This window comes from Pristiophorus japonicus, chromosome 1 (genome assembly GCF_044704955.1).
Source record: "Pristiophorus japonicus isolate sPriJap1 chromosome 1, sPriJap1.hap1, whole genome shotgun sequence".
In the NCBI taxonomy this organism is placed as follows: Eukaryota; Metazoa; Chordata; class Chondrichthyes; family Pristiophoridae; genus Pristiophorus; species Pristiophorus japonicus.
The window spans coordinates 131923449-131947354 of NC_091977.1; the positions used below are offsets into that span (position 1 = coordinate 131923449).

Genomic DNA, 23906 nt, shown 5'->3' on the forward strand with positions numbered 1-23906 from the left:
AGAGAATAAGCTTTTGTCACTCTTCTGTAAACCTTGTGGACCTGGACTGCACTCAGTATTTGCATAAAATTGGTCATAATTTGGTCGTAATCAAAACTGGCAGTGTCTTTTGAGGAGGCCTGATTCTTTGACAAGTTTTGACAAACAGTGTAATGAAATGCATTGTAACACTCAGATGATAATAGAGCATAAACTTGTCATTTTAAAATATAAATTTTGAATGTCTTTCGACAAAATTGGAGCTGTATTGCAATATTGCTTACTTTTGCTTAATACAATATTAATGCTACACTGTGGTAGACTTGAATAAGGCCAGCAGATGTGACTGAGCATTGTGAGCTCAGGTAGCTTCACATACACCTACATTTATTGGGTTAGTTCCAAAGGACATCAGAAATGTGTACGTGTATTTGATTGTCAGTCTATTTCAATGATGGTAATATTATCCAAAATTGTTATCCATATTACGCACTGTAAATCCCCAACTATTACAACACTTAATCACTTTTTCCTGCAGTGCATTGCCAGAGGAAGAGATTGGAGTAAAATCCATCATTATTTTAATTTATCCCAATTTCACATCATTATCACTATGTATTATAAAAAGTACTTCAAGAATGTGGTACATAGGGAATTGGTCCAAAGAAACCACATAACCAAAAAAAAGCAGTCCAGTAACAGCTAACCTCCATTCTTTTACTCGATCAAGGAGCCTGAGGGTTTGTCCTGCATCATGGAAGTGGAGGATTCTCTCCGTATGAATAGAGGCATTTACAGACCAATACCTATAAAATGATGCGGATGATGAGCCAGAGCCTCCTCTTGGAGGAACTGTCAACTGCTCAACAAATTGTTCCAAGCACGAAGTAACGTGGCCAAAGTGCAAAATGTACTAGAAATATTTTGAGAATATTGTTTTACCATATTTGCCAATATATTTGCAATATACTTTGTGTTGTGCTCAATACTGCATGAATGGCTGAAAATTTATCATTGACATCTGTATTTTCATCCTTTTGTTTCTGCATTATCTATCCTTTTGCTTTCATCTGTAAACACACCAGCAATAGTTTGGTATATAATGGACATACAGTAAGCTGCATGTTTTTTCCCTGTATGCTACTTCAATCAGCCAATAAGCATATTTTTGAAACCTTTAGCTAGGGAGGAGATTTTGTGTACTGGACCACTGTAACAAGGGCCTCATTGCTCTTAAACATCAGCAGAGGCTTTCTGGAGGGAGACCATCAGAACCTCCACCGAAATGGGGTAAGTAGCTAAACATAGCCGTTTATGCCATTTCTCTGATGGTGTCACCAATGTCCCATCAAAGGCCTGGCAGGAGATCAGGAGACCTGCACAGAAATTCAGCGGCCATACTTTTTAATAGGTATGCTACGGTATTAAAATTGACAATTATGAAAAATAGCAACTCAGATGGGAACTGAGAAAGAAAGACAAATACAAATACAGAGACAGATAACTTTAAAAAAAAATTAAACAACGTTCAATCCAGTGAGTAAAAATCTAGTTCAGCTAAATCTCATCCACACTTCAAAGCCATAAAATTTGATATTGACAAACTTTCAGACCATCTTTATCCCCTGTGGAATCCAAGGTATCCAGGCAACATTCATCTTCCATATATATCTTAAAGGGATTATTTCACTGAATCTGAAATAAGTGATACCAGTCAGCTTATACCTTAACACATTAAAATAATAGTTATATCTTATCTGCATTGAAAAAATTATTATTTTTACGTAACAGTACTATGGTTGTCCTCTATTTCATTGCACTTGTGTAGTTCTGGAATGAGCTGTGAATCTGACATTGGTTAGGAGTATAACAAATTTAGAATGGCAGTATATTGAGTCGCAATTTTAGCATTCAGGACATTTTGTTAGGAAATTAGGATTTTTCCAGTTTCAAATTCTAAATTAAGATCAGTCCTATAAGATTTTATTTAAACTCATTCTATATAAAGGAGAAACTATGGAAGGAATGTTTAATGGCATCTGCCTATGTTACGGTTAAATTCATTCTGCATAGCAAATTAAAGAAACAATTTTCTTTGTGCAAGATCAATATAGGTGCACCAAAAATAATTTACTTTTACAGTAAGACATAAACCTTAAAGGTGTAATTATTTTAGATTCACTGAAACAATCCCTTTAAGGCATTGAATGATTGGCAGCAATATTCCTCAATGTTATTGAGCAGTTATTTCCTTCTGACAGTCCCACTGGATTGATGATTGCGTATGCATTAAAAAAACAGTACTAAGCAAAATTCACAATTCATTACCTACTAGCAGTTAATTAGATCTAGATAGTGCATTGCACATTAGGAATATACGAACAGGAGTAGGCCATTTAGCCCCTTGAGCGTGTGCCTGTATAATAACATCGTGGCTCATCGACACCGCAACTCTATTTAACTGCCTTTGCTCCATATCCCTTGATCTCGTTACCTATCAAAAATCAACCGATTTCAGCTTTGAACATTTCAATTGACCCAGCATGCACAGCCTTTTGAGAGAGAGAATTCCAGCTTTTCATTACCCTTTGTGTGGCAAAAATGCTTCCTGATAAAACTCCTAAATAGTCTAGCTCTAATTTAAAGATTATGCCCCATTGTTCTGGATTCCCCACCAGAGGAAATAGTTTATCTGTATCAACCGATAAAATTCCTTTATCATTTTGAAAACTTTGAATAGAACACCCTCAACCCTCTAAACTCAAAGGAATGTAAAACATATTTTAGCACCCTATCGTCATAATTTAACCTTTTAAGCCCTGATATCATTCTGATGAATCTGGGCTATACCCCTTCCAATTTATCTTTCGTTAGAGTCATTGCCCAAAACAGAACGCAATATTCCAGATCAAGTCAGACCAAGGCTCTGTACAATTGAAGCATCACTTCCTTTTCTATTCTAACCCCATTTAGATAAAAGCCAACATTCCATTAGCCTTCTGATTATTTTTGTACATTTGCACTAACTATTAATGATTTTTGTACATGGACACCTAAATCCCTTCACTTCTCCAGAGCTTCTAGTTTCTCTTGGATCCAAAGCAGATGACTTCACACGTCCCCACATTGAATTCCAGCTGCCATATTCACTTCATCTGTCTATGTTCCTTTGTAACTTTCTACACATCTGCAAACTTGGATATATAGCTCTCTATTCCTTCATTCAAGTTATTAAGATAAATTATGGAAAGCTGAGGCCCCAGTACAGATCCCTGGGAAACATCACTTGTCATATCCTGCCAATCAGAGAATGTTCCATTTATCCTACTTTCTGTCTCTGACCTCCCAACCAATGTCACAAGGTCACCTCCAATTCCATATGCTTTCATTTTTGCTTTTTTTAAATTCATTCATGGGATGTGGGCATCGCTGGCAAGTGCAGTATTTATTGCCCATCACAAATTGCCCTTGAGTCCATGAGGTGAAGGTTTTCCTGTTTGATAGGCCATTGCCGAGGGCAGTTAAGAGTCTTCCATATTGCTTGGGTCTGGCCAGACCAGGTAAGGTTGGCAGAATACCTTCTCTTGAGGACATTAGCGAACTAGATGGGTTTTTACAACAATCTGGTAGTTTCCTGGTCACCATTGTTGATTTATTTAATTAACTGATTTTTAAATTCCATAGCTGCCATGGTGGGATTTGAACTCACGTCTCTGGATTACGAGTCCAGTAACAGAAACACTATGCTAGCATTCCCATTACTAATAATCTCTTATGCAGAGCCTTATCAAATGTCTTCTGGAAGTCCATATAGTTAACATCCATAGACTACTCTATCCAACATGCTAGTGACCGCCTCAAAAAATTTAACTAGATTTGTCAGACATAATAATAGTCGCTTTCACAAATCCATGCTCTCTTTGATCAGTTCATGCTTGTCCAAGGGCTCAGTCACTCTGGCTGAATTGAAACCTAAGAGAATCTTTTGCAGAGACAAAAGCATAACTTCCTTGTGATAAGAGTTTTTTAAACTTTAACTGAAGAAATTTTGTAAAGCTTCTAAACTATGTCAGAGGCTTAAAGGAGCAAAATTCCTTAATCGGCACCCTGGACTGCTTAATTTCTCATTATCATAGGTAGTCCCTCGAAATCGAGGAAGACTTGCTTCCACTCCAAAAGTGAGTTCTCAGGTGACTGTACAGTCCAATACGGGAATTAAAGTCTCTGTCACAGGTGGGACAGACAGTCGTTGAAGGAAAGGGTGGGTGGGGAGTCTGGTTTGCCGCACGCTCCTTCTGCTGCCTGCGCTTGCATTGGCGACAAGACGCGAGGTGCTCAACGCCCTCCCGGATGCTCTTCCTCCACTTAGGGCGGTCTTTGGCCAGGGATTCCCAGGTGTTGGTGGGGATGTTACATTTTATCAAGGAGGCTTTGAAGGTGTCCTTGAAACGTTTCCTCTGCCCACCTGGGGCTCGCTTGCCGTGTAGGAGTTGCGAGTAGAGCACTTGCTTTGGGAGTCTTGTGTCAGGCATGCAAACAATGTGGTCCGCCTAGCGGAGCTGGTCGAGTGTAGTCGGTGCTTCGATGCTGGGGATGTTGGCCTGATCGAGAACCCTGACGTTGGTGCGTCTATCCTCCCAGGGGATTTGCAGGATTCTAGCAATGTGATCACTTACAGCCTTCAAATTGAAACTTCAAATTTTTTTTAGCACATTAATGTTTTTTTATTTCCAATAATAGCACTCCTTCAAACCTTCCAGAGCCTGGGTTGCCTGTTCCTCTCCACCTACAACACAACATACATTTCACAGACTATTGTGTCTAGCATATCAACTGATGTGGAAGGATGCAGCAAGGTGTAATTAATAAAAAATCCACAAATAAAGATGATTGCCAAAGATAATCCATATACTGTTTGCCATGGTAAAGGATTCAAAGACCAGGGACCACAACTTAAAAATTAGAAATTTGGCAATGAAAAAGGGCATCAGATAGAATGTTTTTACATAAAGGATAGTAGAATTGTGTACTACAATTTCAGAAAAGGCTATTGTGTTACAAAAAACAAATGACATAATTGCCCCCTTTTGCTAGGCCCATTAGCATCTCCGGGGGACCCTACCAGGGCGGAAAACACTTTTTACCGGGGGGGGGGTGGCCAGGAGATTTCGGAGGCACTGTCACGGGCAGAACCGCCACGCATCTGGCAAGGACGTCATCGCCGTGCGCGGCAACCCCTTGGAATGGCACGCTGACCCCATTGCACTCCGCGGGGGATATTGCCCCGCGGCCCGGGTTGCAAAGCTGGCCGACATCCACTTGCGAGGCAGAAGTTAAACGGGAGGTCGCCAGTGCACCGCGCCGCTATCTTAGATTTTTTGCCAACTCTCGGGACCATCAGAGGCCCAGCAGAATGCGCAGCAGCCCTCCTCTTTAAGCAAAGGGGAGGGGCGTTGAAGCGCGTCAGCGCTACACGGGGCATTCGCGTAGCACTTCCGATCGCACCCTGTTAGCGCTGCTGGTCCCCCCCCCTTAAAGGAAGTGGAATGCGAGAGACTGCGCTGCACTTTCTTTGAGGGGCGGTAAACCCAGTTCAGCGGCTGGGGCGGGACTTCCATGCCAGGCGCAGGGAGTCCTGCCCCAAGCAGATTACCGCCCCCAATCGGGTGCAGGGCAATTTCACCCCCTATTTGTTTCAAAAGAGAGAAAGGATTGGGACATATGGTTAGAAGTCAGAAAGGCAGGATTAAGATCTATCTAAAGGGATAGGTCGCTGAGCCATATGGTCTTTTCCTGTACCTGAAAGTTCTCAGGTTATATTCTGCCCTATGTGTAAAGTCAAAGGGAAATTATTTTACTAAACTGTCATTGTTAACCTCCCTTGCGTAGTAATGTCATTTTTTCATTCGCTTTACACAGGTGGCAAAATATATCCCATGTTCCTATCACTTAAATGTTATTGTCATATTTTGCTTGAAACTGAGCATGCTTTCAAAATGGATGCCAGTTAATCAAATAGCACATGATCAATATCTGATCCAGTCATGTAACCTTAGATCGATATAGTTGTACGGTTTCACTATTTCTTCTTTTGGACATTCATGTGTGCAAAGAAAAAACTATAAACACAGAATTAAATGTGCCATTTTTGAGAAAAGTTTGATCATAATAATCATGTAACACTTTAAGTACACGCAAATTAAATATACATCGAACAACAATAAATAGTTTTAGGGTTAGAACATTTGTCTCCAGCACTAACATTTTATAATGCCTTAAAATGACACTAAGATAATACTACTACAACAACAAAAATATATAGCACTTTTAATGTAATATGTGCCAAGTTGCTTCACAGGAGCATTATCATCCAAAATTTGATGCAGAGCCACATAAGGAGATATTAGAGCCGATGATCAAAAGCTTAATCAAAGCGGGAGGTTTTAAGGAGCGTCTAAAGTAGGAGAGAGTGGTGGAGAGGCGGAGAGGGTTAAGGAGGAATTCCGGTACTTGAGGCCAAGGCAGATGAAGGCACGGCCACCAATAGTGGGGCAAAGGAAATCAGGGATGCACAAGAGCCCAGAATTGGAGGAACACTGAGTTCTCGGAGGGTTGTAGGGCTGGAGGAGGTTACAAAGATAGGGAGAGGCGAGTCCATGGAGGGATTTGAAAACAAGAATGAAAATGTTTAATCTTAGGAGTTACTGGACCGGGAGGCAATGTAGGTCAGCGAGTATACAGATTCTGGTAGAATGGGACTTGGTGCGAGTTAGGATACGGACAGCAGAGTTTTGATGAGCTCCAGTTTATGGAAGGTGGAAAATAGGAGACTAACTGGGAGACATTAGAATTGTCGGGTCTAGAGGTAACAATGGCATGGATGAAGGTTTCAGTAGCAGATGGGCTGAGGCAGGAGTGGCGAAGTGCGATATTACAGAGGTCGAAGTAGGCAGTCTTGGTGAGGGAGAGAATATGAGGTTGGAAGCTCAACTCAGGGTCAAATAGGAAGCCTAACGTGTTCAAATGAAATTATGTCCTCTACTATTTTATTTTAATGTTAAAATAACAAAGGAAGATATTCATACACTTATACAAGTCTAATCCTCTTAATTCAAAATCACTAAATTTGAATAATTCTAATTTTGGGGGGCCCTAAATGTCCACTTTGCTGTGCCATTTACACTGCTTAATTTTAATAACTTGTTAATTTGAATTATTTTAGCACAAAAATAAACTTCAAATTATCAGGACTAAACTTCATCCCACAGCATAATTTCAAGGTTTAATTTATTTTTACTTGTGTGGTTTGAAAAATCCAATGAATGCTTAGTATAGATTTGTTTATTAAAATAATACAGAATATGAAGAAAAGCCCTTTTTTTAAAACTTAAAACACTGCATTATTCTTTAAAGTTTGTGTCATTGCAACAGCTCAGTACAGAAATCCTAATTGGAGGCGGTTTCAGCGGCGACGGAACCTTCGACGATTTCCAATAAAACAAGGAGTGACATAAGAACATAAGAAATAGGAGCAGGAGAAGGGCATACGGCCCCTCGAGCCTGCTCCGCCATTTAATACGATCATGGCTGATCTGATCATGTAATGTGTTAGTGATAGGGGACACTATAATTAGGGAGATAGATAGCATCCTCTTCAGCCAAGAACGAGAATGTGTTGCCTACCAAGGTAAGGGATATCTCACATTGGCTGGAGAGGTACTTGGAAAGGGAGGGGGTAAATCCAAATGTCGTGATCCATATTGGAACAAACGACATAGGTAGGAACAGGGAGGAGGTCCTGCTGAACGAGTATCAGGAGTTAGGCACTAAATTAAAAAGCAGGACCTCGAGAGTAATAATCTTTGAATTATTGCCTGAGCCACATGCACATTGGCATAGAAGCAGACAAATCAGGATAATGAACATGTGGCTAAATGCCTGGTGTGGTATATGTCATGTATTCAACCAGCATTGTAACCCATGTATAATTTGACCTAAGTTGTACACTGTGAGAACATAGACCACTAGGTGGGAGACACTCCTAACCTGGGCCTTCAGGTACAAAAGGGGAAGCTCCACCCACCTTCATCACTTTGAATGCTAAGGAATAAAGGACAGGTCACAGACTGACCTCTCAAGCATGGGCCTCGTGTGCATTTATACTGTATAGTAAGGACCTACCAATGGCGACGAGAAACTGGGATTTAAACCACGCGAGCATGGCCACTAGCAGAACAGACGAGAGGTACTGTGTTAGGAATGGTTGGGACAGAGATTCAACATTGTTAAAGCAGCACACAGTTCTCCAGGCAGACAGGGGCAATCGGGCATGTCCCAACATGTAGTCGAACCCAGAGGGGGAGTTCGACAGAGACAATGGCAAGCTGAATGGCAATTCACACCATTGCAAGGGACAATGCAGCCAGTAATGGGGCCATCAACATCTGTTAATGGCGCACTCAAGGACAATAACAGGGGCAGTCAGGGACGATCGACTGGCAAGGGACCTTTTGTTTCCAACAACAGCTCATGTTGGAGGCGTGGAGGCACACACTCAGCCGGAGTTTGCAGAGATGAGCAAAATACCTGCAGAAATTGCAGAAATAAACGCTGGGGGAAATTGCTGGAAGCTCAAGTTCAGCGAGTTCATGTGGAGCACGTATACAGTTCAAACACCAGGACGCCACCGATAATGATGAAAGTGCTCCTCAATGGCATCCCAGTATCAATGGAGCTAGATACGGGGGCCAGCCAGTCCCTGATGGGTATCAAACAGTTTAAAAAGTTGTGGCCGTCCAAGGCCAGGAGGCCAAAATTATTGCCGATTGACGCACAGCTACGGACTTACACAAAGCAGATCATTCCGGTGCTAGGCAGCGCCACGGTAATCGTGACCCACAAAGATTCGGAGAACAGGTTGCCACTCTGGATTGTCGCAGGGGACGGTCCCGCACTACTGGGGATGAGTTGGCTTGGAACTGGAAATGGGACGATGTCAATGCAATTTCCTCTGTGGAGCGAGTATCATGCTCACAGATCCTGGACAAATTTGACTCATTATTTCAACCCGGCATCGGCACTTTCATGGGGGCCAAGGTAGTGATTCAAATAAACCTGGACGCCAGGCCAGTACACCACAAGGCCAGAGCGGTGCCGTACATGATGCGGGAAAAGATAGAAGGCGAATTGAACCGCCTGCTGAGGGAAGGCATCATCTCGCCAGTCGAATTCAGTGACAGGGCGAGCCCGATTGTGCCGGTGCTCAAGGCGGATGGGTCGGTCAGGATATGTGGTGATTATAAGGCCACCATCAATCGGGTGTCACTCCAAGACCAGTATCCGCTACCGAGAACGGAGGACCTCTTTGCGACACTATCCGGTGGCAAACTTTTTTCAAAATTGGACCCGACCTCAGCTTACATGACCCAGGAGCTGGCGAGTGAGTCGAAGAAGCTGACCATCATCACGACACACAAGGGGTTGTTTGAGTACAACAGATGTCCGTTCGGGATTCGCTCGGCCGCCGCGATCTTCCAACGAAATATGGAAAGCCTCCTCAAGTCGATTCCAGGAACGGTGGTTTTTCAGGACGACATCCTCATCACGCGTTACGATACTGAAGAACACCTCCACAACCTGGAGGAGGTGCTACGCAGACTGGACCGGGTAGGGCTGCGACTGAAAAAGGCGAAGTGCGTCTTCCTAGCTCCAGAGGTAGAATTCCTGGGGATGAGGGTAGCAGCAGACGGGATCAGCCCCACTGCGTCCAAGACGGAAGCGATCCAGAGAGCACCCAGACCCCGTAACACGACGGAGCTGCGTTCGTTCCTGGGGCTCCTGAGCTATTTTGGTAACTTTCTTCCCAAATTGAGCACGCTGCTAGAGCCGCTACACGTGCTCCTACGCAAAGGTCGCGAATGGGTCTGGGGGCACAGCCAGGAAAGGGCTCTTAATAGAGCACGCAATTTGTTATGTTCCAACACTCTGTTAACACTATACGACCCATGTAAGAAACTTGTGTTAACGTGCGATGCATCGTCCTATGGTGTCGGGTGTGTGTTGCAGCATGTCAATGTCAAGGGTCAGTTACAGCTGGGAGCTTATGCCTCCAGGAGTCTGTCCCAGGCAGAAAGGGGTTACGGGATGGTAGAAAAGGAGGCGCTCACATGTGTATATGCTGTCAAGAAAATGCACCAGTACCTGTTTGGCAGGAAATTTGAGCTGGAGACAGATCACAAACCCCTACCGTCCCTTTTGGCCGACAACAAGGCCATAAATGCAAACGCATCGGCCCACATACAGAGGTGGGCACTCACGTTAGCCGCCTATGACAATAAAATTCGGCACAGACCGGGTACCGAAAATTGTGCTGATGCACTCAGCAAGCTCCCATTAACCACCACTGAAGGGGCAACCAAGCATGCTGCTGAGATGATCATGGCTGTTGAAGCTTTCGGAAGCGAAGGCTCACCCGTGACAGCCCGTCAGATTAAAGTCTGGACAAATAGAGACCCACTATTGTCTCTAGTCAAGAAATGTGTCCTGAATGGGGACTGGGCAGCCACGTACAGGGCATGCCCTGAGGAATTTAAACCATTTCACAGGCGCAGGGATGAACTCTCGATTCAGGCTGATTGCCTACTATGAGGAAACTGTGTAGTCATGCCCCAGATGGGCAAAGAGGTGTTCATCAGAGAACTCCACAAGGAGTTGTCACGATGAAGGCAATTGCCAGGTCACACGTTTGGTGGCCAGGGATAGACGCAGATCTGGAACTTTGTGTTCGCCGGTGCAACACGTGTGCCCAGCTGGGCAATGCGCCCATGGAAGCCCCCCTTAGCCCCTGGCCATGGCCCGCCAAGCCTTGGTCACGCATCCATGTGGACTACGCAGGTCCTTTCATGGGGAAAATGTTTTTGGTTGTAGTAGACGCCTACTCCAAATGGATCGAGTGTGACATTTTAAATTCAAGCACATCCTCTGCCACGGTAGAAAGTCTACGGGCAATGTTCGCCGCCCACGGTCTACCGGACATCTTGGTCAGTGACAATGGCCTGTGCTTCACAAGTACTGAATTCCAGGACTTCATGGCAGACAATGGAATTAACCATGTCAGAACGGCACCGTTCAAGCCGGCCTCAAACGGCCAGGCAGAACGAGCAGTGCAGATAATCAAAAAGGGGATGCTCAGAATCCAAGGGGGTTCCCTACAAAGACTCTTATCATGCCAATCTATATTGGCATATAGATCCCGACCACACTCGCTCACAGGGGTTCCATCCGCAGAGCTGCTAATGAAAAGGACGCTTAAAACCCGGTTATCCCTTATACACCCCACCATGAAAGAAATTGTCGAGAGCAGGCGCCAGCCACAATATGACTACCATGACAGGAATGCAAGGGCGCGATGTATTGATGTTAATGATCCTGTTTTTATCCTCAACTACGCTGCAGGGCCCAAATGGCTCGCAGGCACTGTGATTGCTAAAGAGGGAAATAGGATTCTGGTAGTTAAACTTACCAATGGACAAATCTGCCGCAAACACGTGGATCAAACAAAAAGGAGGTTCAGCAACCCCACAGAAGAAGCAGAGGAAGAACACGATGTAGAGTTCACTCCACCACAGGTGACCGAACACCGGAACCAAAGGGAGGAGAGCCCAATTACTGTGGGCAGTCTGGATAGGCCTGAGGCACCGCAAACAGCAGACACTCAGGCCAGCGCCCAACAACCGGAGCCCCAACTCAGGCGCTCTACAAGAGAGTGTAAACCACCAGAAAGACTCAACCTGTGATCCCAATAAGACTTTGGGGAGGGAGGTGATGTCATGTATTCAATCAGCATTGTAACCCATGTATAAACTGACCTAAGTTGTACACTGTGAGAACAGTATAGAGGGGTTCCTTTTCATGGGACATTGGCACCAGTTCTGGGACAGGAAGGAGCTGTACCAACAGGACTCATGTCCAAGCGGAAAGGATAAATAGAGAGGTGGCAAAGGCTTTAAACCAGTAAGATGGAGGGTGAGATCTACAAGAAATGTAAACAGCCTAAATATAAACAAAACAGGAAAAGAGAGCATAGGAAAGAATGAAGTAAGGGAGGACATTAATGTCAAGGGAATAAATAGTTGTGGAATAGGAGTCTAAAAAGATGGTTAAACATAAAGTGAGAGGAAATCCGATTTAAATGAGTTAAACTGTCTGTATAGCAATGCACACAGTGTCCGTAATAAAACAGGGAAGCTGGAGGCAATCATGCGTTGCGAGGAACCAGGCATAGTAGGGATTACTGAGACATAGCTAGAAAAAAAATCAAGACTGGGAATTAAGCACAGTAGAGTATAACATATTTAGAAAAGATAGCGAGGGAAAAAGGGGAGATGGAGTAGCTGTACTTATTTGGATGGTAATTGAGAAGGACATAAGTACGATGAAAACCAGGGTAATAGATTGGACAAAAGCTGATTTTGAGGGACTGAGAATAGAACATGGGAAAATTAAATGGGCAACAATATTGACAAACAACAATGTAGAGCAGGAATGGGAAACATTTAAAACGTTGTTCAATAGAGTGCAGGAACAAAATATTCTGCTAAAAGAAAAGAACAAACTGAACGATAATAATAACATAAGAACATAAGAAATAGGAACAGGAGTAGGCCATACGGCCCCCTGCTCCGCCATTCAATAAGATCATGGCTGATCTGATCATGGAATCAGCTCCACTTCCCCGCCCGATCCCCATAACCCCTTATCCCCTTATCATTTAAGAAACTGTCTATTTCTGTCTTAAATTTATTCAATGTCTCAGCTTCCACAGCTCTCTGAGGCAGCAAATTCCACAGATTTACAAAACTCTGAGAGAAGAAATTCCTCCTCATCTTTGTTTTAAATGGACAGCCTCTTATTCTAAGATCGTGCCCTCTAGATCTAGTCTCCCCCATCAGTGGAAACATCCTCTCTGCATCCACCTTGTCAAGCCCCCTCATAATCTGATACATTTCAATAAGATCACCTCTCATTCTTCTGAATTCCAATGAGTAGAGGCCTAACCTACTCAATCTTTCCTCATAAGTCAACCCCCTCATTCCCGGAATCAACCTAGTTGATCTTCTCTGAACTGCCTGCAAAGCAAGTATACCCTTTCGTAAATATGGAAACCAAAACTGCATGCAGTATTCCAGGTGTGACCTCACCAATATCTTGTATAGCTGTAGCAAGACTTCCCTGCTTTTATACTCCATCCTCTTTGCAATAAAGGCCTAGATACCATTGGCCTTCCTGATCACTTGCTGTACCTGCATACTATCCTTTTGTGTTTCATGCACAAGTACCCCCACGTCCCGCTGTACTGTGGCACTTTGCAATTTTTCTCAATTTAAATAATAACTTGCTCTTTGATTTTTTTTCCACCAAAGAGCATGACCTCACACTTTCCAACATTATACTCCATCTGCCAAATTTTTGCCCACTCACTTAGACTGTCGATGTCCTTTTGCAGATTTTTTGTGTCTTGCTCACACATTGCTTTTCCTCCCATCTTTGTATCATCAGCAAGCTTGGCTATGTTACACTCAGTCCCTTCTTCCAAGTCGTTAATGTAGATTGTAAATAGTTGAGGTCCCAGCACTGATCCCTGCGGCACCCCACTAGTAACTGGTTGCCAACCAGAGAATGAACCATTTATCCTGACTCTGTTCTCTGTTAGTTAGCCAATCCTCTATCCATGCTAATATATTACACCCAACCCCATGAACTTTTATCTTGTGCAGTAACCTTTTATGTGGCACCTTGTCAAATGCCTTCTGGAAGTCCAAATATACCACATCCACTGGTTCCCCTTTATCCACTCTGTTCATAACATCCTCAAAGAACTCCAGCAAATTTGTCAGTAATGAGACACCGTGGATGAATAAAGCCGCAAGGGAACTGTTGTGTATGAATAAAGAGTCTGACTAGACACTGTGAGCACAAAGTAAAGTATGACCTTAGTCTTTTATTGCAGGTCTCCAGAGTGCCTCTCCAGCCTGTGAGGCCTCCTTAAGTACAGGTGCTCCGAAGGGATTGTGGGATCCATTGGGACTCCAAGGGATGAGCCCTCTGGTGGCTACCCAAGGTATTTACAGGTTTACATATTTAACAAAACTCCACCCCCCCCCCCCCCCCCCCCCCGAAGTCAACAGTGTAACTATTTACAAGGTGAGTCGATCTGGGGCCTTTCTTTCCCTGGTTGATCGTGCAAATGCTGGTTTTGGTGAATCGTTTGTTGGGCCCTCGTTAGGCTGCTGTGCAGCTCCCTTGCTGGGCTGCCTGGTGTGGTGAGTCCTGCTGGGCTGCTGCGGGTGATGGGTTCTGCTTCGTGGTCAACCGTGGTGTTGGTTGCCACTGGTGTGTATGTTGGGGGTCAAAAAAGGTAGGGTCCAAAGTGGGTTGCTCTGAATAGTCCATGAATTTGAGTTTGATTTGGTCCACGTATTTCCGGTGAATGAGTCCGCTTGAAAGTTTGACCCAAAACACCCTACTCCCCTCTTTGGCCACAACAGTGTCGGGAAGCCACTTGGGACCTTGTCCATAGTTCAACACAAATACAGGATCATTGATTTCAATTTCATGTGACACATTTGTGCTATCATGATATGTACTTTGTTGAAGCCGCCTGCTCTCAACCTGTTCATATAGATCAGGGTGGACTAATGAGAGCCTTGTCTTAAGTGCCCTTTTCATGAGCAATTCAGCGGGTGGAATCCCAGTGAGTGAGTGGGGTCTCGTGCGGTAACTAAGCAGGACTCGGGATAGGCGAGTCTGCAGTGAGCCTTCAGTTACCCTCTTCAAGCTCTGCTTGATGGTTTGCACTGTTCTCTCTGCCTTACCATTGGATGCTGGTTTGAAGGGGGCAGATGTAACATGTTTGATCCCATTACGGGTCATGAACTCTTTGAACTCGGCACTGGTGAAACATGGCCCGTTGTCGCTCACAAGGACATTAGGCAGGCCGTGCGTGGCAAACATGGCCTGCAGGCTTTCAGTGGTGGCAGCGGACGTGCTTGCCGACATTATCTCACATTCAATCCATTTGGAGTACGTATCTACAACCACTAGGAACATTTTACCCAAAAACGGGTCTGCATAGTCGACATGGACCCTGGACCATGGTTTGGAGGGCCAAGACCATAAACTTAATGGCGCCTCCCTGGGTGCATTGCTTAACTGCGAGCATGTGTTACATTTGTGCAAGCAGGACTCTAAGTCCGCATCGATACCGGGACACCATACGTGGGATCTGGCTATCACTTTCATCATTACAATGCTTGGGTGAGTACCGTGGAAATCACTGACGAAAGTGTCCTTGCCCTTCTTGGGTCCACTACCTGATTACCACACAGAAGGCAGTCTGCCTGTATGTACATTTCATCTTTGCGCCGCTGGTACAGCTTTATCTCTTCCTGCATTTCCAATGGGACACTGGTCCAGCTCCCGTGAAGCACACAATTTTGTACTCGGGACAGTAAGGGTCCTGGCTCGTCTAGGTTCTAATCTGTCGGGCTGTGACGGATAATTGCTCACTCTCGAATGCTTCCATTACCGTATCTAAATTTGCGGGCTGTACCATTTCCATCCCCGTGGTGGGCAATGACGGCCTACTGAGTGCATCGGCACAGTTTTCTGTGCCTGGCCTGTGGCGGATGGCGTAGTTGTATGCGGACAATGTGAGCGCTCATCTCTGGATGCAGGCCGATGCATTCGTATTTATCCCCTTCCTTTCGGAAAAAAGGGATATCAGTGGCTTATGGTCAGTTTCCAATTCAAATTTGAGCCCAAACAGATATTGATGCATTTTCTTTACCCCATAAACACACGCTAATGCTTCTTTTCCAATCATGCTGTAGGCTCTCTCAGCCTTAGACAGACTTTTGGATGCATAAGCAATCGGTTGCAATTTCTCAGATTCATTAGCTTGTTGCAATACACATCCGACCCCGTACGACAACAAATCACATGCTAGTACCAAACGCTTACATGGATCATACAACACAAGCAATTTGTTTGAGCATAACAATTTTCTAGCTTTTACAAAGGCATTTTCTTGGTTTTTGCCCCATACCTATTCGTCTCCTTTACGCAGTAAGGTGTGCAGTGGTTCTAACAGTGTGCTGAGACCCGGTAAGAAGTTACCAAAGTAGTACAGGAGTCCTAGAAACGACTGCAGCTCTGTCATGTTCTGTGGCCTCGGTGCGTTCTCGATTGCTTCCGTCTTCAAATCGGTGGGCCTGATGCCGTCTGCCGCGATTCTTCTCCCCAGGAACTCCACTTCAGGCGCCAGGAAAACGCACTCAGAGCATTTTAACCTGAGCCTCACGTGGTTGAGTCGACTAAGAACCTCCTCCAGGTTCTGCAGATGTTCGACTGTCCCGACCTGTAACCAAGATGTCGTCCTGGAAGACCACCATGCGGGACCGACTTCAGTAAGCTTTCAATGTTTCTCTGGAATATCGCCGCGGCTGATCGAATCCCAAACGGGCATCTGTTGTAAATGAAGAGACCTTTGTGCATGTTGATGCAGTTGAGGCCCTTCGATGATTCCTCCAGTTTCTGCATCATGTAGGCCGAGGTCAAGTCCAGCTTCGTGAACGTCTTTCCTCCCGCCAGCGTCGCAAAAATGTTGTCTGCCTTTGGTAGTGGGTATTGATCCTGCAGGGAGAAACGATTGATAGTTACTTTGTAATCACCACAGATTCTGACGGTGCCACTTCCCTTGAGGACGGGAACAATCGGACTGGCCCAGTTGTTGAATTTGATCGGCAAAATGATGCCGTCTCGTTGCAGCTGGTCCAGCTCAATCTCCACCCTCTCTCTCATCATGTACCGTACTGCTCTCACCTAGTGATGGATGGGTCGCACCCCCGAAATTAGATGGATCTGCACTTTTGCTCCTTGGAACTTCCCGATGCCTGGTTCGAACAGCGAGGGAAACTTGTTTAAGACCTGGGCACACGAGGCGTCATCAACGGACGAGAGTGCTCGGACGTCGTCCCAGTTCCAGCGTATCTTTCCCAGCCAGCTCCTGCCGAGCAGCGTGGGACCATCGCCCGGTACCATCCAAAGTGGTAGCTTGTGCACCGCTCCATCGTCGGAGACCTTTACAGTAGCACTACCGATTACAGGAATCATTTCCTTTGTGTAAGTTCTCAGTTTAGTGCGAATGGGAGTCAGGACTGGCCAAGAGGCCTTGCTGCACCACAATTTATCGCAAGTCTTTTTGCTCATTATGGACTGGCTCGCGCTCGTGTCCAGCTCCATTGACACCGGGAGTCCATTTAATTCAACCTTCAGCATTATCGGGGGACACTTTGTGGTAAATGTGTGCACCCCATATACCTCTGCCTCCTCAATCTGAGGCTCTGGTTCGTCGTGATCCACCGTGGATCTGTCCTCCTCTGAAACATGGTGGCTTGCAGGATTAGCAGGGTTTGCAGCTCGCCTGCACACTCATTGGAGGTGTCCCATTGTTCCACAGCCCTTGCAAACATACCCTTTGAAGCGGCATGAATGGAAACGATGATCACCCCCGCAGCGCCAACAAGGTGTTAATGGCCTTGCATTCATCACCTTTGATGACTCTGAGACATCTGCTGACATGCAGCTGCAAGCATGTGGGGCCTGCCCTGTACGTTGCAATTTGAAAGCAACACCACTTTGTTCACAGTACTTGTAGCAGCACTCATGTGCTGAGAGATTTGCTTAGTATTGTCACTGGTGGCAATGAATGCCTGGGCTATTGCTGTGGCTTTACTTACTCTCTGCAGTCAAAAGTTTGCGAAGAATCACTTCATGGCCAATGCCAAGTACAAAGAAATCCCTGAGCATGCGCTCCAAATGTCCTTCAAATTCGCAATGTCCTGCAAGGTGTCTCAGCGCGGCGATATAGTTCACCACTTCCTGGCCTTCAGACCTTTTGTAGGTGTAGAACCGGTACCTCGCCATCAGAACGCTTTCCTTCAGCTTCAGATGCTCCCGGACCAGTGTGCACAAATCATCGTACGATTTCTCTGTGGGTTTCGCTGGAACAAGCAGATTTTTCATGAGGCCATAAGTTGGTGCCCCGCAGATGGCGAGGAGAATCGCCCTTCATTTGGCAACCTTCGCTTCTCCTTCCAGCTCGCTGGCCATGAAGTATTGGTAGAGTAGCTCCACGAAGGTTTCCCAATCATCTCCCTCTGAAAATTTCTCCAGGATGCCCACTGTTCTCTGCATCTTTGGGTTCAGTATCTGTATCTCGTCGCCATTGTTGTGTATGAATAAAGAGTCTGACTAGACACTGAGCTCAAAGTAAAGTGTGACCGTAGTCTTTTATTGCAGGTCTCCAGAGTGCCTCTCCAGCCTGTGAGGCCTCCTTAAGTACCTGTGCTCCCAACGGATTGTGGGATCCCTTGGGACTCCTGGGGATGAGCCCTCTGGTGGCTACCCAAGGTATTTACAGGTTTACATATATAACAGGAACAATTGAGGGTAAGGAAAGAGGCATACATTAAGTACATAGACAGCAGGGGGATGCATGATAAGGGAGAATACGAAGAGATTAGGCGAGAAGTTACAAAAAACAATTAGGAAAGCAAAGAGGAAATAGGAAATTAAATTATCAAGGAACATAAAACAAAATAGTAAAATATTTCACAGACACAGCAATTAAAAATAAAGGTTGGGATAGGAATAGGGCCATTAAGGGATACACAGAATAATACCACAGGTAACGATAGATATTAAATAATTATTTTGCTTCAGTATTTAGCAGGGAAATAGAACAGGTGGACATGACATTGGATGATGATATAAGTACATTTTTTTATACAAGTGGGGATATATTAAATAAACTAATCAAACTTTAAAAGGATAAAACCTTTGGTCCAGATGGATTGCATCCATGGATTTTAAAAGAATCTAGGGAAGAGATAGCAGAGGCATTACTACACATTTAAGACACTTAATAATTTGTCAGAAAAAGGTCTAATGCAAGAGGCGGATAGCTGTTATATTTAAGAAGCGGGATAGAACATGTTCAGAGAATTATAGACTAGCCAGCTTAACATCGGTGGTAGGAAAAATAATGGAATCCCTGCTAAAAGGAGAAAATAGGAGAATATAATAATGAATAGTCAGCATGGATTTCAAAAGGGAAAGTCATGCTTGACCAACCTCACTGAATTGTTTGAAGAGGTAACAGAGAGAGTAGACAATAGTAATGCAGTAGATGTAATTTATCTAGATTTTCAGAAGGCTTTCGATAAGGTACCCCATAATAGATTGATGAACAAGGTCAGAAAATGTGGAGTCAGGGAACAAGTAGCAGAATGGATAGCGAGCTGGCTTCAAGACAGAAAACAGAGAGTAGGGGTAAAGGTAATTATTCACAGTGGCAGAAGGTGGGTAGTGATGTTCCACAAGGATCAGTGCTGAGACCGCTGTTGTTCACAATTTATATCAACAATTTAGACTTTGGAATCAAAAACACAATTTCTAAATTTGCAGATGACACCAAATTTGGGGGATAGTCAATACTGAGGAGGACTGCAACAAATTACAGGAGGACATTGATAAATTTGCAGAATGGGCATATAATTGGCAAATGAAGCTCAACACAGATAAATATGAGTATTACGTTTTGGTAGGAAGAATAGGGAGGTCACTTATTACTTGGAGGGTGTGAGTCTAGGTTGGGTAGGGGAACAAAGGGATCTCGGAGTACAAATACACAAATCACTAAAAGTTGCGACACAGGTTAGCAAGGCCATAAAAAAAGCAAACTAAACACTAGGGTTTATTTCTAGAGGTATAGAATTGAAAAGTGGGGATGTTATGCTAAACCTTGGTTAGACCACACTTGGAGTACTGCACATAGTTCTGGTCGCCATTTTATAAAAAGGATATAGAGTCACTGGAGAGGGTGCAGAGTTGATTCACAAGGATGATATGAGAAATGTGAGGGTATACATATCAGGAAAGGATGAACAGGCTGGGTCTCTTTTCTCTTGAAAGAAGGCGGCCGAGGGGTGACCTGATAGAGGTCTTTAAAATTATGAAAGGTTTTGATAGAGTGGATACAGAGAGAATGTTTCCACTTGTGGGGAACAGCATAACTAGAAGCCATCGATATAAGATAGTCACCAAGAAATCCAATGGGGAATTCAGAAGAAATGTCTTTACCCAAAGAGTAGTGAGAATGTGGAACTCGCTACCACAGGGAGTGGTTGAAGTGAATAGTATAGATGCATTTAATGGGAAGCTAGACAAACAGATGAGGAAGAAAGGAATAGAGGATAATGCTGATAGATTTAGATGAGGAAAGATGGGAGGAGGCTCGAGTGGAGCATAAACATCGTTATGGACTAGTTAGGCTGAATGGCCTGTTTCTGTGCTGTACATCCTATGGAATCCTCTGTAAAAGTCATACGGGTAGAAACTTGCAGGAATTGTGCTCATTTTTCAGCTGTACAACAAGGGCAATGTGCATTAATTTCGCAGTGGGACAGCCTATGTCCGATCTGTGCAGACGTTGGTCCCACTGCTAAACTTGTGCGGACCATTTATTAGCTGTTCCAAGAGGAGTTGGCCCCTTAAATATTTAAATTAGGGACCTATCGCCTGTTGAGTACCCCTCTACAAAATGTGGTCCCAATGCAGGCATGCATCCCACTCAAGATTCTTCAGCGGCCCCTGTGGTTGCCAAGTTAAAAAAAATATTTTTGTTTAAAAAAAAATAACCTTTCTGTAGAGTCAGGGGGTGCACAAGTGCTCCTCCCAACTCCGCGGTCCTGCTGATAATTCCCCCTCCCCCCTCCACCCCTGTCCCATTCCCCGATCTGTCCCCTGCCAGCGGCCCAAAATGAACTTCTCTCTTAGGGCGAGCTGCCTGTGGATGGCCTCCCTGGTTGGGCGCATGCTTCTGGGCCCAAACTAACTTCTACCCCATAAATATTTAAACTACACATGTTTCTGTTTTTTTCCATAAGCTGCACCTTCATCTCAGATTTTTATAATGTTATGTACAAATTATGTACTGTGATTGCTGACACTTTTTGTTTATGGACTGCCCACCACACCCACAAAGTAAAATGCTTGATGCAGTAACAGCCTCCAGACAACCAGTGCTCTGAAGGTGAAGCACTGTTTACTTAGCCCCAGTTTGTAAGTTCTTTAATAAGCTGAAGGAATGTTGCATGGTTATTGGGCCAGGTGTTGAAAAATGTACCATTCAATAAGCTGTGGTTCTCAACTGTGCTTAAAATAGCTACACTTCGATTCTTGGACTACTTTGTCCCCTTGGTTTCAGTTGAAAATGGTGCAGAGAGTCAAAAATAATGGCCTGGAATCTGCGGTCAGTGGCGAAGCAAAGGTGTTTGCTGTTGGCTCTGAATTAAGCTTTGCACAAAGATCTCGCAATTTCTGTATCGAGAAGTCCGGGTTTTCCGACACGTAGTTCAAATCAACAGAGTTTATTAGGGATCCCGTGGTGCGAACTTCTGTGACGTCAACAAGCTGTCTAAGCAACCAAACGAAACGCATTATTCTCACAGGCAGTGAACAAGGAAGTGAGTAAGTTCTTAAAATTCTACCTTTTTAAAAATGTTAGAGAGAGCATAACAAAGATTGTGGCTCTCACATGGGGGAAAAGCAAACCTGAAATAAAGATGAAAAAACTTTAAATGTTTTTAAAGTTTCTTACAAATTTTAATTGTTATCAAAATGGATACATTTGACACTGCACAAAATTAAAATTAATTTTTCAGGCCCATAACCTTTGTTCAGCAGTCAATATGCTGTTAAAACCCCAGTTACACCTAATCCCTTTGGGTCTAATGGAGCATTTAACAACGTAATTACTGCGGAAGAGCAGAAATTTTCGTCAGTTTCTCTGATTTGAGATTACACCGATTGCCACTCTGTGGGGTGCGCACAGCCTCTGAAAGAGCAGTGAATGACCGCAACGTCAGGATTTCCGCATGCACCTGCGCCAAATCCCAAAGTTGCGATCCGTATCAAAGGCGGAATGACGGCAAATGCTGCCAGTTCGCCATCATCTAGGCCACAAATTCCGGGCCAACATGTTTGGGGGCATCTTTTGCTTGCGATCCTCATCTGAATCATAAAAAATGGGGCCTAATCTCCCTACATTGAAAAAGCAGAATTTTGCAACTTTAAGCTATCAGTCCAGTGATTCTGGATGTGTCTGTATTTGATTCTGGTTACCTGTCTGGGTTCTGCGGACACACATGCATCTGTAGAAGAATCCGCTGGGTAAAGGTCTTAAAGCACTGTCCACACTTCCATAGGTGCCAGTCACTGAATTCTCCACTTAAATGGCTGGTTGAGGTTGGACTTGCCAGTACTCGCTGGTTCTTCATATTGATGTGGTTAGCTACGGAGTCATGCGGCCCAGGTTTGTCACACAGAGATTTGCTGCATGAAGTCTGTGGAAACCTCAGGGAACGGTATACACCCGTAGGTGGCATTTTGCCAGTTTTGTTGAACGATTGCAACGTCTCATGCCTGTTCATTACGTCAGCAAGAGATGATGGGACATTCACTACGGGAATAAAAAAAAGAAACATCCTTTGCTTAAAAAAGATGAAATTCGCAACTCAAATACTAAGGCAACACAAGCTCAAACAATTGTGAATGTCATATTATCCAAACTTTATCCGAAGGCCTTTTGTTTAGTTTTTTCAATACCTGTAGGTAGGTTTTACTTTTCTTTTTAAAAGAAAGTTATTAGAGAAGTATGTTCTCAAACGGCTGCCCTACTTGCCTCCATGCTCATCCAGGATCAGGTAGAAGGGATAGATGGGGGAGTTAATCTGCTATGTCTGTCCCAATCTACACATCTCAAGCAGGAAGATGGGAAGACCCAGCTGTAATTTTTCATCCTGGCTCAGTTCAAGACAATAGAATGAGAAAATAGACTGGCAAAGCTCTGGTCATTTTTATTTTGATTTGATGAGGTATATAATAAATAAAAATACATTTAGTAACACCTACTCTTGCACATTATTTGTGACGAAAGATGTATATTATTTATTCTATTACTAACAATTGAATCTTGTGTTAGGGATTTTTTTCAAAGAAGAAACAGCTTTAGGTAAATATTAGAGCCATTTTCTTAATCAATCTGGAATGAAAAGCATGGAATTGCGTGTTTGAAAGATGGCTACAAATAGTGATAGTTCTATAAAGATTCATTTATTATCGTGCCTTAATGAATAAAATGTTATGTTTCATTGACTATAATCATTAAATCACATGACAGTTATGAGGAAGGCCATTCAGCCCATCTTAATTAATCTAACCAGGAAGATCCTAAATTCACCCCAAATCACTATACAATTGTTTCTTAAAAGATGTAGGCCTAAAAATTGGTTAGCGTCCATTTTTGGGCACCTTACCAGCTGAGTGTTACCAACAGCGCTCAAATGGGGAGGTTTGAGTCGCCTGGGATTTTGGGCCTCGAACCTCATTATCATGTAGATGGGGCAGGGGTAAGAGCCCGCAGAAATTCTTCATATCAATTTGCAGGTAAGTGAATGAGAAAGAAGATCGTGGGGTCTGGAGGAGGAACGGTTGGGCCTCAGAGTGCAATTGGAGGGTTGTCGGGGTCAGGGAAGAAGGTCGTGAGGTCTGGAGGAGGAACGACTGAGCCTCGGAGTGCAATTGGAGGACTGTCGGGGGTCAGGAAAGAAGATTGCGATGGTCTGGAGTATAGTTGAGGGGTTGGAAGTGCTGTCAAGGGGGGCTAGGAGATCAGGGCATGGGCTAGGGGATCGAGGAGATCGAGGGGACCTGGAGGTTGGAGTCGGGAGTGAGGTCGGAGATCTCAGGATCGGGCGTGGAGGTGATTATGGTAAGTACTTACCTTTTTTTTAATTACGTGCTGA

At 44.2% G+C, this 23906-nt stretch overlaps 1 protein-coding gene and 1 long non-coding RNA gene across 3 annotated transcripts in view; one reads left to right on the plus strand and one right to left on the minus strand.

Annotated features, from left to right (window-relative positions):
• The window catches only part of prdm6 (PR domain containing 6), a 312582-nt gene that overhangs the window by 65444 nt on the left and 223232 nt on the right, over positions 1-23906 (minus strand). The window contains exon 5 of the mRNA XM_070883225.1: positions 22225-22561. Coding sequence (XP_070739326.1) covers positions 22225-22561 — 337 coding nt within the window. The remainder of the gene's footprint in view (positions 1-22224; positions 22562-23906) is intronic.
• Positions 1-23906, plus strand: part of LOC139265801 (uncharacterized) — a 57090-nt gene that overhangs the window by 5440 nt on the left and 27744 nt on the right. The window contains exon 3 of one of the 2 annotated variants that reach the window (XR_011593630.1): positions 710-1140. The exons of the other annotated variant lie outside the window; for it this stretch is intronic. This is a non-coding gene — a long non-coding RNA (uncharacterized lncRNA). Of the gene's footprint in view, positions 1-709; positions 1141-23906 lie in introns of those variants that run through there. 2 annotated transcript variants of the gene reach the window in all.